Source organism: Vombatus ursinus, unplaced genomic scaffold (assembly GCF_900497805.2).
Source record: "Vombatus ursinus unplaced genomic scaffold, bare-nosed wombat genome assembly UNPS02011767.1, whole genome shotgun sequence".
NCBI lineage: Eukaryota > Metazoa > Chordata > Mammalia > Diprotodontia > Vombatidae > Vombatus > Vombatus ursinus.
This window is the reverse complement of record NW_020951545.1, coordinates 1,000,885-1,014,920: the sequence shown is the minus strand read 5'-3', so window position 1 is coordinate 1,014,920 and position 14,036 is coordinate 1,000,885. Positions and strand designations below refer to the sequence as shown.

General features: G+C 38.4%; 1 protein-coding gene across 1 annotated transcript in view; it reads right to left on the bottom strand.

Moving 5' to 3' along the window:
* CDH17 (cadherin 17) overlaps positions 1–13,375 on the bottom strand; it is a 33,791-nt gene extending 20,416 nt beyond the window's left edge. Inside the window, exons 1-9 of the mRNA XM_027856992.1 lie at positions 13,274–13,375; positions 12,831–12,965; positions 10,948–11,086; positions 10,183–10,341; positions 9,826–10,025; positions 6,333–6,464; positions 5,489–5,639; positions 2,052–2,267; positions 1,196–1,272 (exon numbers count right to left, since the gene is read on the bottom strand). Of these exons, the coding sequence (XP_027712793.1) occupies positions 1,196–1,272; positions 2,052–2,267; positions 5,489–5,639; positions 6,333–6,464; positions 9,826–10,025; positions 10,183–10,341; positions 10,948–11,086; positions 12,831–12,965; positions 13,274–13,375 (1,311 nt within the window). The remainder of the gene's footprint in view (positions 1–1,195; positions 1,273–2,051; positions 2,268–5,488; positions 5,640–6,332; positions 6,465–9,825; positions 10,026–10,182; positions 10,342–10,947; positions 11,087–12,830; positions 12,966–13,273) is intronic.
* Positions 13,376–14,036: the final 661 nt, after the last annotated feature.

Below are 14,036 nucleotides of genomic sequence, written 5' to 3'. Positions count from 1 at the left end.
AGCTCCTAAACAGTTTTCTTAAGTAATAAGTTTCATCAATTCATTTAAATGAAATGTTGAATAAAACCACTAGCAAGTTTCAAATCTACTAACAATAAAAATGATCATCTATATTTTTCTAGAAGCATTAAATTTGTTTTTCCTTCTTTGCTTTATGGATATTTTATTTTATCTTAAGCCATAAGATTATTGTTTTTCTTTATTTTTTCCTCTCTCACATAATTGTTATTGGCAAAAGGGCTTAAACTGCCAATGTTCTATAGGAAGAATTAATTTTTTTACCATGATTTGCAGTGATTCTCAAAGCAAAATGCATTTATTTAACCATTGTATACATGATATTCTTTCACTCAAGGTCTATAAAAGATCAATCAATTCAATCAAGACTATTCCACTTATTTTAATTTGCATTAAACACACTTGTTTAAAACATGTTGACAAATTATATATTTCAATACAGACCAAAAGTCTATAACAAACTTCAAGGGATTATTCTTGTCCTTTACTTATGGTGGACTTTTGTATTATCAAGTAGTCTGTGAAATAACTGGATCCAAATTCTAGTATAGTGACTAGAACCTTTCCTTGTGTGACATAATAGTATTTAGCAGAATGGGGCTGTACTTGAATGTGTTTCAGTTTAGTTTAGTTCAGTTTTTTAAGACTAGGTTTCCCCATCTCCCCTAGGCTGGAATTAGAAGGGTTACCCACAGGCCCAAATGTCATTGGAATTTTGATCTGCTATGTTTCTAAATTGGGTTGGTTTACCTCTCTCCAGGTGACCTGGTAGTTTTCCACTCCTGGGGTTCATCATATTGATGCTGAACTTAGTGCAGATGCCCAATAGTCATTGCCCACTACCATTCATAACTCTTGAACTGAAGAGATTTTCTGGCCTCAGCCTCTCCAATAGCTGGGATTAAAAGTATGTACCACCATGCCCAGTTTGAATTTGTATTTGTACTGTTTATCAAAAAAGAATGATCACTAGATTTTTCCACTGAAAGGAATGCATGAGTTCCTGGTGTTTTCTACTACAGTTAGCCTTTATATCTGGATTCTCTCTTGTGTGTGTGTGTGTGTGTGTGTGTGTGTGTGTGTGTGTGTGCATGGCTTCAGAATGTTTCTTCATGCCACATTTTGTTCCAAAAAGCATAGGCAGTAAGGAAAAAGGTAGGGTCCAGCAAATACTCACATCGTTTTTTTCAAAAATGGGGATTTGATCATTGATATCAATAACATTTATTGTCACATCACAGATTGTCTTGAAAGCTGAAAATCAAACAAAGCAATGTCAACTACAACCTCTGCTGAAAATCCCTTTGCCCAAATCATTAAGGAACATCTAGACTGCAAGGGTACAGAAACTAACAGAACTCTACTGCCAACGGGCATTCAGTTGGCCTGTCTTACCCTTACTTATTTTGTGTTCCTCTGGCGCCTAGCACACTGTTAACCTTCTGTAAGTTCTCTTTAAATACAAAAGTGTTTGGGGTGACTGACAAATTGATTGACTCTCAGTTTTCTGGATGTTGGGCATAGTCAGAACAGGTTCCACTCAATACCTGGGAAAGGACTACAATAAATACATGTTTCCCATTTATACAAGTTGAGTTTAATGGCGTAAGGAGGAGAATTGGATTAGGGAAATGGTGAGACAGCAGCAGTAAACCTAGGGAGGAGAACGCTCTTCTTGTTTATACTGAGGAGAGGAGAATTCCTCTGCTGCTATATTTAAGCCAGGGAATTCTCCCCTAAAGTTTGGTACTGGTCTGCAAAAAGAGAATAGGGCAGCAAAGAGAAGCCTAACTCTCCTCTTTCTTCACAAAGGAAGGCCCTCCTAGACCAGAAGGGGAAGCGGCTGATTTTTTTTTTGCTCACGTTCTCTCCTGGGCCCTGAGGATAGCATTTGTGTTGTGAGCCCTTCAGTGATTAAAAAAAAAAGTCACAGAGCAAATGTGACAAGGAATACAAACCAACCACAACCAGAAGTCAACACAGGAAACACCCTTTGAATTCTCTTCTGGATTTATGGGTCAGAAGGCACTAACCTGGATCTGCTACTTGCACTTTCAGATGATACTGAGGTTGGTCTTGCTTTCTTAAGGATCCTTTAGCTAACTGGATAATTCCAGCGACATTTTGAATAAGGAAGAGACCATCACTTGGAAGCACGGGACGCTGCTCCACAATCGTGTAAGATAAAAAACTGTTAACGGTGTCTTTCTGATCCATGTCATAGGCCTGGAAAACTCCAATATTGCTGCCTGTGGAGAAGAAAAGATGCAATGACTCAGTTGGAATGTCTCTTGGGCAGAAAACCAATCTACTTTACCTATAAAAATGCTGGATGCCAAAGAAAATGTGAAACTGAATTGAACCAATATGTATTTGAAAAATACTGAAAATTAGCTTGGGACTTCCAGATCAACTGACCAACAAGATGGAAGACCAGACATTTTCTCTAATCCTCTCAAACCTCTACAAAAATAGGAATTTGCAACAGAAATAAATCAATTTCAAGTGGTTGCCATAGTCAAGGACACTAAGAAACAAACAAGGTAAAAATTCAATGGATTAACAGCAGAGAACGCATGAGACCTTAGGGATTATTTCCTAACCCCTAATGAGCACTGACTCAGTACTTCTTCCCCCACTGTCCACCACAATCTCAGCAGCAAAGCCACACAAGCTGATCCACAACAGGATTCAACTCTACACCCTGACCCCTCCCCGATGCAGATTCCCAGGGCCTCAGAGAGCCAAACTTTGAGTGGCATAAATTTTCTCAGGCTGTGATAGCCCCAGTGGTAACATTCTCATCCTGAATGGAAGAAGAGAGGGAACAAGGCAGGATATGTGTCCTACCTTGTAATAAAGCACAATTCTATGTGCTGACTCACACCTCCAGTGCCATGGAGATCTAAATTCCAAATGGTAGAAATTTTCTGGCACTGTAATAGTGGCATGAAAGTGATTGATGTCATTGGGTCAAAGAATAAAAGGAATAGGGGCAGAATATGTGGGAGGGAGGGGTAATGAAGCTGTGTGGCATTCCCCTAAGCCTGAGGGAAGGAGCCCAGGATTCAGCTGGGGCGTTTGGTCACTCCAGAAGTCATTTGGAGCAGAGACTTAGGCTGCTGAACTGTGAACCAGTGTGCAACGAGGTTGAGATGCTTTGAGATCCAGCCTCTACGGAAACTGCCACAAGAGGAGACTGAATCAGAAAGTGAACAACAGGGAAAAATAAGGGAAACAGTTGAAATTGCCAAAGATCTTGATAGGAAGAAAATTTAAAGACCTTGAACAAAAGCAGTTGAACCAATAGGGAAGACATTAACAGCAGAAGGAATGTGGCCTCCAGAGCTAATAAGAGATTTTAGGCATCTACAAATAAATCTTGCAAGATAAGGAAAATGATTCAACACTTGATGAGGCAGAAGATCCTGTTGGTTCTGAAGAAAGCAAAGAACCACAGAATGATATTACTAAATGGTTTAAAAGAGAAATAATAATTATAAGAGTAGAATTTATGGCCGGCATAGCAGAAATAATTGGCAAAATAGAAAAACTGTAATCTGTTGTGGCAAATCTCACCAAAGACTCAAAAGAGAGGATAACTGATTGCTAATGCAATGGAAGTGAAACGTGGAAGTGAAGGACAATCTAGAAAGATGACCTTAATTGTATTTTCTTCCTTCATTAACTATTTTCTATTTATCCTGTATATTGCCTCTTTTTGTATTCCCAGCACTTTGCACAATACCTTGCATGTAGCTTAATAAACATTGGTTGATTGAATGATTGGAAAAAGAGAAGCAAAAAGTAATAAGATTAAAAGAAAGCTTGCTCTCCATACAAATAAAATACATTGATTGCAAAGACTGAATGCACAGAAACAACTTAGGATTACAGGTGTCTCAGAAGAACGTGACAAGTCAAAAAATCTGAACATCATAATGCAAAAAATAATACAAGAAAACTTCCCAGAACTTCTGAACACAGAAAACAAAGTACCAATCAAAAGAATCCATAGATCACCTCCAGAAAAAAAATCCAAGGCTGCAAATTCCAAAACATATAGTGATTAAGCCAAATAATTCCTTTGAGAAATAACTAATTCTGTTAGCCATCAAGAGAAAGACCTTCAGATATAAAGGAAAGGAAATTAAAATCACGCAAGACTATTCTGCCCTCACCAAAAAATATCCCTGCTTTTAAAGAAAAAGGAAAGGCACACAATAAAAATGTGTGGATTGAAAGTTTTCACATTCCATAACAATTGATTACAAATTCAACTTGCTGTGGTACCTATATAGCCCAACAACTCCCTAAAATCCAGGTCTACAAGCAATTTATCACAAAGTTGTTGGATTACTCTTCACTGCAGAAATACATTTCTGCTTGGATTCTGAGTTGGGAAGCAGAAAGTAAATAAGTCCTCTGTCAATTGGTGGGAAAATATTTCTTCTACAGGGTGTACAGCTTCAGAACCCAGCATCATTTCAGAACTTGAAGGTGAGCCCACTATGTAGAATGTCAGTAATTTCGTTTGGAGAATGGAATCATTCTGCATTTTTTCAGAAGGATTAATGAAACAGTGCAATGTGCTGCTGGAGGGAGAGGAAGGAGCAGAGAGAAGGAGTGGGTTTGTTTCTCCCAAGAATCTTTTTTTTATGTTGTTAAAGTAATAATCCAAGATGGTTTAAGTGGATATTGACAGATGATCTCTCAAAGTTCTTTTCAAGATAGAAATTCTATGATTAAGAGAAATATTTTATAGTAAAGAACTAGAAACCAAGTAGTTGTCCATTGGTTAAGGAATGGCTAAACAAGTTGTGATACATAGATATAAGATAACACTACTGCACTGTAACAAGCAATAAATATGATTAATACAGAGAAGCATGGGAAGACTTATACAAATTGATTCAAAGTGACATAAGCAGAACTCGGGAAACAATATACACAATGTCTACAACAATGAATATGAAACAACAAGTCAACCAAAACTGAATGCTATGAGATTGTAATGACCAAGCTCGGTCCCAAAGAAGAGATATGAGGTGATACTTCGCTGCCTTCTTTGCATAAGTAGATAACTATGGGTATAGAACACTACATACAATGTCAGATTTTTTTTTTTAATGTTTTGGTTAATTTTACTCAACTATATTTCTCCCATAAGTCTTTGTAACAAGGAATTGTTCTTTGGAAGAAAGAAAAAAAGGAGGGATACATAGGGAAATGTAGCTGATGTAAAATCAAAAGATATCAATAAAAACATTTTAAAATATTTAAAGAAAAATATTTTAGAGTTACTGAAAGACCAACTATATTTAAAATCTTACTCCATTTCCTACTACAAGTACATTTCTACTACTCCATTTTCCCCATGGATGTGAAACTGTAAGTGGGAACAGCAAATAGCTCAGTAGGGACCACAGAATTAGATTTTCCTTGTGAAAATAACATAGTCATTCCTTACCTATTTTCTCATTCTCCTGGACCTCAAATACTGTCTCTGAAGCAGGGCAAATGGGGGGATTGTCATTAATGTCTGTAACTTCAACATGAATTTCTAATGGTCTTGCTAGGGGTAGTCCATGGTCATCCTTTGCAGCTGCATAGAAGATATACTGAAATGGGAAAGTTACAGTCAGGATACAATTTATCCAAAATTCATTCCTGCATCTCACCCTGAAAAGCAAAGTAAATGACTATTTCTTTTTATCCATTTGGTTGCTGTTTTCTTAGACATGGAGAATAGGGAGGGGAAATGAAAAGGCTGGGTTTTGAAGAAAAAAACATGCTTGTTGAAAGTAGATAGCATGCTATGAGGAGGAGCAGGAAGAATGAGGTTAAGAAGGAAAAAGGAGTAAGAGAAGGAGGAAAAGAAGAGAAGAAAGAAAAAGGAGGAGGAAGAAAAGAAGGAAGGAGGAGGAGGAAGAAAGAATAGGAAGGAGGAGGAGGAAGAAGAGGAGGAGGACTTGCATTTATATAGTACTTTAAGGTTTGCAAAGCACTTTACCTATGTTTTCCTTGATGAGTCTTACAACAATGGCACTATCTTCATTTGACAGATGAAGAAACTGAGGTTAAGAAAAATTAAGTGACTTTCCCAGGGTCACATAGGTTGTAATCATTTAAGATTTGAAGATGGGCAATTGAAATTAGATCTTCCTGATTCCAAGTCCAAAACTCCACCCAATAGGTCACTTAATTGTTTATTGGATATAGAATGTTTGTTTAATAAAAATTACTGTTGTTATCATCTGTGCACCTGGCTAAGACCATGTCTTGCCACTGATGACCATTTCAAGGTTACTTACCAAGTCCTTTTCTTCTCTATCCAAGGGTTGAGTCACATAGATAATTCCATCGTGGTCAATTGAAAATGGGAATCTAGGTAGTTCCTCCTTTTCAGTTAAGGAGTAGTGGGCACCTGGCTCATTCCACCGCACCTAGAGTCCCCCAAATAACAAGAGACAGTTTGTGAAATGCAAACAAAGGTTCATCAGTTTAGAGATGTATGGGATCTTAGAGGCCATCTAGCCCAAGGCTGAGGCCCAGGAAGGGCTTGTGACTTGTTTAAAGTAGCATAGGTACGGAACAGCAGAGGTAGGACTCAATGCCAAACTCCCTGACTCCATCCAAATAAAACACTGTTTCCATCACACTATCTCACCTCTTAAATCTGAAACGCTACAACTTTGTTGTGCCAAGTATTTTTCTACACACAAGTTTTCCTGATCCCTTCAACCACTGGTGACCTCCCACTTGAACTACCTTGTATTTACTTTGTATTTTATTTTGTATTCATTTTGTGCACATGAATATTTGAATGTGATGTCCCTTCTGATGGAGTGTAAGCTCCATGAGGGCAGGGACTGTTTTCATCTTTGTTTTTGTGTCCTCAGCATCTAGCACATTGCTTAGTACATAACAGGGACAAGTAATAAATACTTCTTTATTACCTAATCATTTTGCTTCTTCAAAAAATGAACAGCTGTGGTATTGTTTTGGCTTTGAGTGTATTAACAACTCATGTATGTGTGTCTATACATGTGTACAAGTGTACTAGCAATCGAACATTTAACTTCCGATTAAAGATGTTCCAGCACTTAGCTCAGTTGCCTGATATATAGTAGGCACTTAATAAATGTTAGTTGACTGACTTAAGAAAAGTTTTCTCCTTTCAAGGTTAAATTGTTACAAAAGCAGGGATGGATGCATTTTCAGAAGCATTTTTCCCTCACAAAACATTACTATCTGACCTATCTAAAACATGTAATATTTGCCCTGTCTCCTCTCCACCCCACTCCTTCATCTTGGGACTCTAACTGATGTTCAAGGATTCATGTTCATCTGATATCTATATAAGAGAAGAAATGTTCTTTGTGACAGACAAAATTTAAGGATTGAAGCATTGACTTACTACAAGCTTCCAAAATTCAAAAACAGAAGATGAATAAAAAAAACCAGAGGACACTTTGAACTGTTCTCCTGGGAGATGTTTAAGAAGCTAATAGATCTATAAATAATATAAATACCCCCCCCCCAAGATGTTTAGTCTTGAGAACATTAGGGATAAGGTGTATGCCAAATTCTGGAGGTTTTTTGAAATGGACAAGAAAATTCAATAGCAAGGCTGCTCTGTTAGCCATGAGACTTGAAGTGTGTCATCTACTCAAAAGAGTTGCTGGACTAATTATTGTTCATTTTGTCATTATTACCAACTTATTCTCTCCAATTACCTGGCAAATTCCACTGAGACAAGTAACACATTAATATCCATTAACACTCAAATTGTTGGTGATTTATTTGGCTTATCCTAACCCCTCCCTTTCACTCATTGACTGAAGCTTGGAGACTATGAATCACTTCCAAAGGGAGGCAAATCTGGGAGAGGGATCACATAATGGGATCCTGGGTAGCTGCAGGGGCAGCATGAGGACACTAGACAGGTAGAATAGATGCTGGTACCTTGAACACGGAGAGACTTACAAAAAATCAAGTGAGAGAACTTTGAAAAAAAAATGCTCACTTCACAATTCTACTCTGTCAGTCTTATCTATAGACCTTATCCCTTGACAAGATCAGAGTCCTGTTCAGGGTGCCATGTCCAAAACAAAGACAACAGGCATACAAAAACATAATTCTAAACTGAAATTGTAGTAAAAAAAAAAAAACAAAGCAGCAGCAGGCATGCATTGTATGAAATGGACATGCATGAGTGCTCTCGTGCAGATAATGCCACCATGTTAGAATATAAAGCTCAGCAACGTGCTATTTCACTTGATCAAACTGCATCCTACTTGAAGCAAATGATCAGTCCATCTCAATCATAGCCCTTTAGGCTAAATATGAAAGTCTTAGAAAGCCATCTGATCAAGTCAAATGACATCAGATAAGAAGTTTGACTAGGAAGTTTCACTACCCTCTGTAATATCAAGTCCTAAGAATGGCAGAAATTGGAACAAGTATGGCTTTCCAGCACACTCTGAAGAGGCATCACAAGGGGAAGAGGGGAGGAGAGAAAAACAGGGAAGAAGAGAGAGGTCTTAGTCGAGTCTCATTCTCTACTCCTCTATGGTAAGAGGAGGACCTTTTGAGCTTCAAAAGGGCAACAGATGTTAGATTCTCTAGCCTCCCATTGATATCCTAGCAATATCACTGGATCAGATCAGGGAAACAGTTGCATTGAGAGCCAAGGACTAACTCAACATAGATTCATCATGAGAGAACTTCCTGAGCACTCCATGAAATGGAAGAAAGGGACTTTCATTAACCAAGAGCTATGAGCCATCCATTTTGCCACATGTGCTCTCTAAGCTTAAGCACACTTTTTCCTGGGCTCTGGATTCTTGGGGAGTATGTCTCAGACATTAGGGACAGTGGAGGTGATTTTTTTTTGTCCAGCTATTATTACTACATCATATTAGTAAATACCTACCTCTAAAAGCTACTTGATTTTCTAAAAAGCTCTTCTAAAAGTTTAGCTGCTCAATTGATTCTCAATTAATAATCTTGGGGGAAAGCACACAGTAAGGCCTTGAGCCAATGGCATTAGAGAATTATTCCCTCCTCTGAACTCTTCAGGGATACTCATTAGAACTCAGAAGCCCTGCAGACCTGACTTATCAGTGAGAGTGAGAGTTGGGATGAGGATCTCAGAGCTCACCTGTGCTATAGTGTGTAAATATCCAAAAGGGTAAAGACAATATGTGGTTCATTTACTTTGATGCATTACCTTTTTTCTTTTTCTTTCTTTCTTTCTTTTTTTTTTTTTTTGCTATACACAAAAGTACACTCAATTCATGTTTCATTGAAGATGACAAGGTGGGGGGAGATTAAGCCTCTGTATATGGAGAAAAAGGAACTCGGGGCAGCTAGGTGGTGCAGTGGATAGAGCACTGGCCCTGGAGTCAGGAGAACTTGAGCTCAAATCCAGCCTCAGACACTTGACACTTACTAGCTGTGTGACCCTGGGTAAAGTCACTTAACCCCGTTGCTCAGCCCCACTTCCCCCACAAAAAAACCAGAAGAGGGAACTAATGGGATATTTGCAACTATTGGGTGACATAGTGAATAAAGTGCTGGGCCAGGAGTAAGGAAGGCTTGAGTTTAAATCTGTCCTCAGACACTTACTAGCCCCTAGGCAAGTCACTACCTCTAATTGCCCTTCTATAAAATAGGGATCATTAAAACACTTACCTCCCAGGGTTGTTGTAAGGATCAAATGTGATAAAGTTTGTAAAGAACCTAGCATGGTATCTGTCACATAGTAAGAGCTATATAAATGTTAGCTATTGTTACTATTACCTGAGTAATTTTGATAGGATAAGGCTCAGTAGAATTTTCCTTAATGGTGACAGTCCCCGGTGCCTTCCAAATGTTCTCTTCCACAACGATATTCACAGGTACGGTATCACTGAAAGAATTTTCTGCCTGACCTCCCATGTCCATCACAGAAACCACGAGGTCATAACGTGCATTCTTAAATGGATCTAATTCCTGTGACCCTGTAAAAGGAGAAAGGGGAGAAACAATAGGAGGTTGTCACTGTGTCCACTTTGCTGATTTTGTTGTGACCCCTGGGGGAGGGGGACAATTATATAGTATTCACACCTCAATTTTTTTTGAGGCATAGGAAAAAGACAGCTTGCATCCTTTACATACCTGCTCGAGTAAGGGAGATTCCACCTGTTTTGTTGTTTATCTGAAAATACATCACATTGTTTATCTTGGGAAGCTGGACAGCAATTCGATAAAAAAGCTGGGCGTGGAGAGTGGTGGGATCATCCCGGTCTGTAGCATTGACATACATGAAGGGCTTTCCTATTTAGCAAAACCAACAAGAAAATATGTAAAGTCATCAGCCTCAGGTTGAAAAGCTGGTTCATTCATTCATCTGACAAGCATTTCCTAAATAGCTGCTATAGTGCAACATCTTATAGAAATACAATATTGCTGGTGTTTTTATGAATATCATCCAGAAGGGGAAAATTAGCACTCAATTAGTAGAGTACTGTTTGCTTGAGCAGTTCACAATGCCAGACCTAAAGATCATCTTTGGCCCTAGCCTCCTTGCCTCTACTGCTTAAAATCCCCAGCTGCCTCTAAGATTCAGCTCAAGGGCCTCATTCTATAGGACGCCAGCCCTGATTCCTCCAATTTTTAGGGACCCTTCACCTCTGAAATTATTTTGTATTAATCTTGTATACATTTTGCATTTACTTATTAATGAACGCATTGCTCCTCACTCCATCCCCTACCATCTAAGAGAAGGTAAGTTCTTTGAGGGCAGAGACTTCTCTCTTTTTTGTTTTTGTCTGTTAGTACCCATTATGGTGCCCAGCACCTGAATTTGATTGAAATGAATTTTCCTCCCCCTCTTCTCCATTTTTGTGGCTTCCCAGGTCTTACATTGTCCCTATCTATTACCTGGGCGTGAACTTTGCCTTACAGTTCCATTGTATTGTCTCTGGAGAAAGACGGGACGGTTGTCATTAATATCTAGAACTTCAATTGTGATAGGAACTGGGCCTTCTACTCGGTTCCCTCCAGCATCCAAGACTTCTACCTGACGTTGAAAGGAAATGTTTAAAATAACATTAACAATAATGACGATGATAGTATTTATATAGCACTTTAGGGCTTGCAAAGAGTTTTACATGCTGCCACATTTGAGCCTCTCAATAACTATGGAACGTAGGTAAGAGACTTTTGAGTTGGGGTGATATGCCTAGAAATCATAGGAAAGAAGTCAAAACTAGTCAAACAGCATGAAATCTGAGGATTCCATCAAAATAACTACAACTTCTGTGGCAGTAGAGATCCCATTTTTCATTTTGGGATTGATTACTACTGTGATATGCTGACTATAATGGAATCTGCAAAATAAAAATAAATAATGATATTTAACTATTTTTATTGGCCAGGATTATTGCAACAGTAGCGCTTGGAGCAAGGTATTATGGGAGCATTCTCTAAAAACATAGTAAGAGTAGGAGTAATAGCAACAGTAATGGTAGTGGAAGTGGCAATAGTAGTAACAGTAGTAGCATCAATAGCACTAGTAACAATATTAGCAGTAATAGCAACAGTAGTAGCGGCAGCAGCAATATGGCAACATCTTTCACAAGGACTTTGAACCATAGGAACAATTTAAATTGCAGGTGGTCTATTTGAATGTTGCACTGGTCTCTATGGATTTTCAACATCTCTTCATTTATATAGAAGGAAATGGACAAGAAATAGCCAGAATGAGAGGACATGAATAGGTAGCTATCTACGTTGGAAGGACTATACCCAACAATGCGATCACAGATACACAGAAGCGTCAAAGTATAGGGTGCTTGACATGTGTTGTCTCATTTGGTCCTCACGGAAACCCTAAGAAGTAGGTCAAGTCTGGATTGTCTTTCTTTATTTTGTACCTGAAAACACTGAGATGCAGGAGAGGCCTGACATAGCTAGTTAAGAGTTAGAAATGGGGTTGATATACAGAGTTTCTCTTTTTCATGTTCTTTGCAATATACCAAAAATGCTAAGTGACCTAGGCAGCTAGGCCAGTGAAGAAAGAAAGAAAGAAAGAAAGAAAGAAAGAAAGAAAGAAAGAAAGAAAGAAAGAAAAGAAGGAAGGGAGGGAGGAAAGAAGAAAGGAAGAAAGGAAGAAAGAAAGAAGAGAGAAGAGAAGATGAAGTTCTTTGAGCCCCAGGTTTGAAATTCTGTCTGTCTCACCCTGTATCATACCCCCATCATGGGTTAGTTTCACAGGCCCCCTTTCCCCCTAGATTTTCAGTAGAGGGAGAGAAGGAAAAAAATGTGGGTTTTGCCCACATCTCTTCACTTGTACTTTCTACCCCTTACATTGCTGAGCACTCTCCTTATCCCAACATTGACTCTCCCTTGGTGTATTCAAGGGCTATACCTAGACAGATGTGGTATTGTACCAAGGTGGGGTATGAGAAAAGATTGGATTTTGGGAGGAATAGACTGATTTTGTCTGGGAGTAAGAGATGATTTCTCAGGGTAACTAAAATTGCTGCACTTGGATGAGCATTCTGGAGTAAAGGACTTTGTCGTGAGAATAGGAATCCCTCAGTCAGAAAGTCTGAGAGAGATGGTACTTCTGTTTTTCGATAGTAGGGCACACACAAAGTGGCTGCATATGTTTAAAATGAAATCAGTCTTAATAGACTACTCCACCAGGGCCAGAAGAGCTGGTGTTTAATATAAAAGAATTCTTTACCAATGATTGAGTTGCTTATAATGCTTCAAGTGGTAAGGATCAGGGTGTGGTCCAAGGCATGGTTTCTGCTCACCTGGAGTACATAGACAGCTTTCTTTTCTCTATCCAGGAGTCCAGTATAATACAGTATTCCATCTGGATGGATGTAAAAAATGTCATCTGTTTCACCACTTAACTGAAATTTCTTGTCGGTAGCATCAGCCTTAAACTGCGAAGGAAAGAAAAACAAAATTAGTAAATATAGACAAATTTGTTGGTTTTATGGAAATTTATGAAGAGTTCCATAGGCTGCACCCATGAGTACATTTAGAATGTAAACTAATATAAGCTCTTTGAGGGCAAATACTCCGTTGTTTTTGTCTTTCTATCACCAATACGTAACAGTGCAAGTCTAGGATAGATAGAAGAATGACAGAAGACAAGCATGGCTGTGCTCTTAGGTAAAGGAAATCAAGGTCCACTATGTCACAGGGCTCACTAAAATTAGACACCTTAATACTCAAAAGTAGTCATTACCTGAAATATAACTTGATTATTTTTTTCTTCACCTTCAGATATAGGAAATGTCATGGGTTTCAAAGGTCCACTGAATCCCCCATCTTGACCATATCCAGTCATCTGTTAAGAGAGAAAAGGAATAGAAATTATACTGACCATCTTTCCTGCAAATCCACTCATTTTTTTAATCTTACTTTTTAACGGTGCTCAGGACCAAAACTTTAAACAGAGTTTATCTACCATGGATTAAAATCATGTGTTAATTATCAGTATAAAGTTGACCTCTGTCACAAATTCTTCCATGTTTTTTTATATTGTTTAGAAAGGCTCCATGTGACCTGAATATTTCTTACTAGGAAACAAATACCATCACTAAGTGATTAGCATGATGTGATCACAACATTGGCACTCAAAAAAGTCGTGTAAAATCTAAAAAAGTCTATATTTCCTTGCAGAAGAGAGTTGAGATGGACATTCCTATACAATATATGTAAGGGTATAGCAAGTATTTCAAACACTTTCATGTAGCAGTTCTAGGGCATGAAGACCCTGAATGTCAAAAGTCTAGCAGTTTTCTGTCAACCAGCTTCCAATGGATGGCCACTAAGGTAGGGCACAGTATGGTGAATGATAGACTAAAGGAAATGGCCACCACCTGCCTTCTCCCCAGGTCTATATGAAGAATGTTCCTCAATGATCACTTCCCCAAAACAGATAAGGATAAAAGAGATGATGATGATGATGATGATGATGATGATGATGATGATGATGATGATGATGA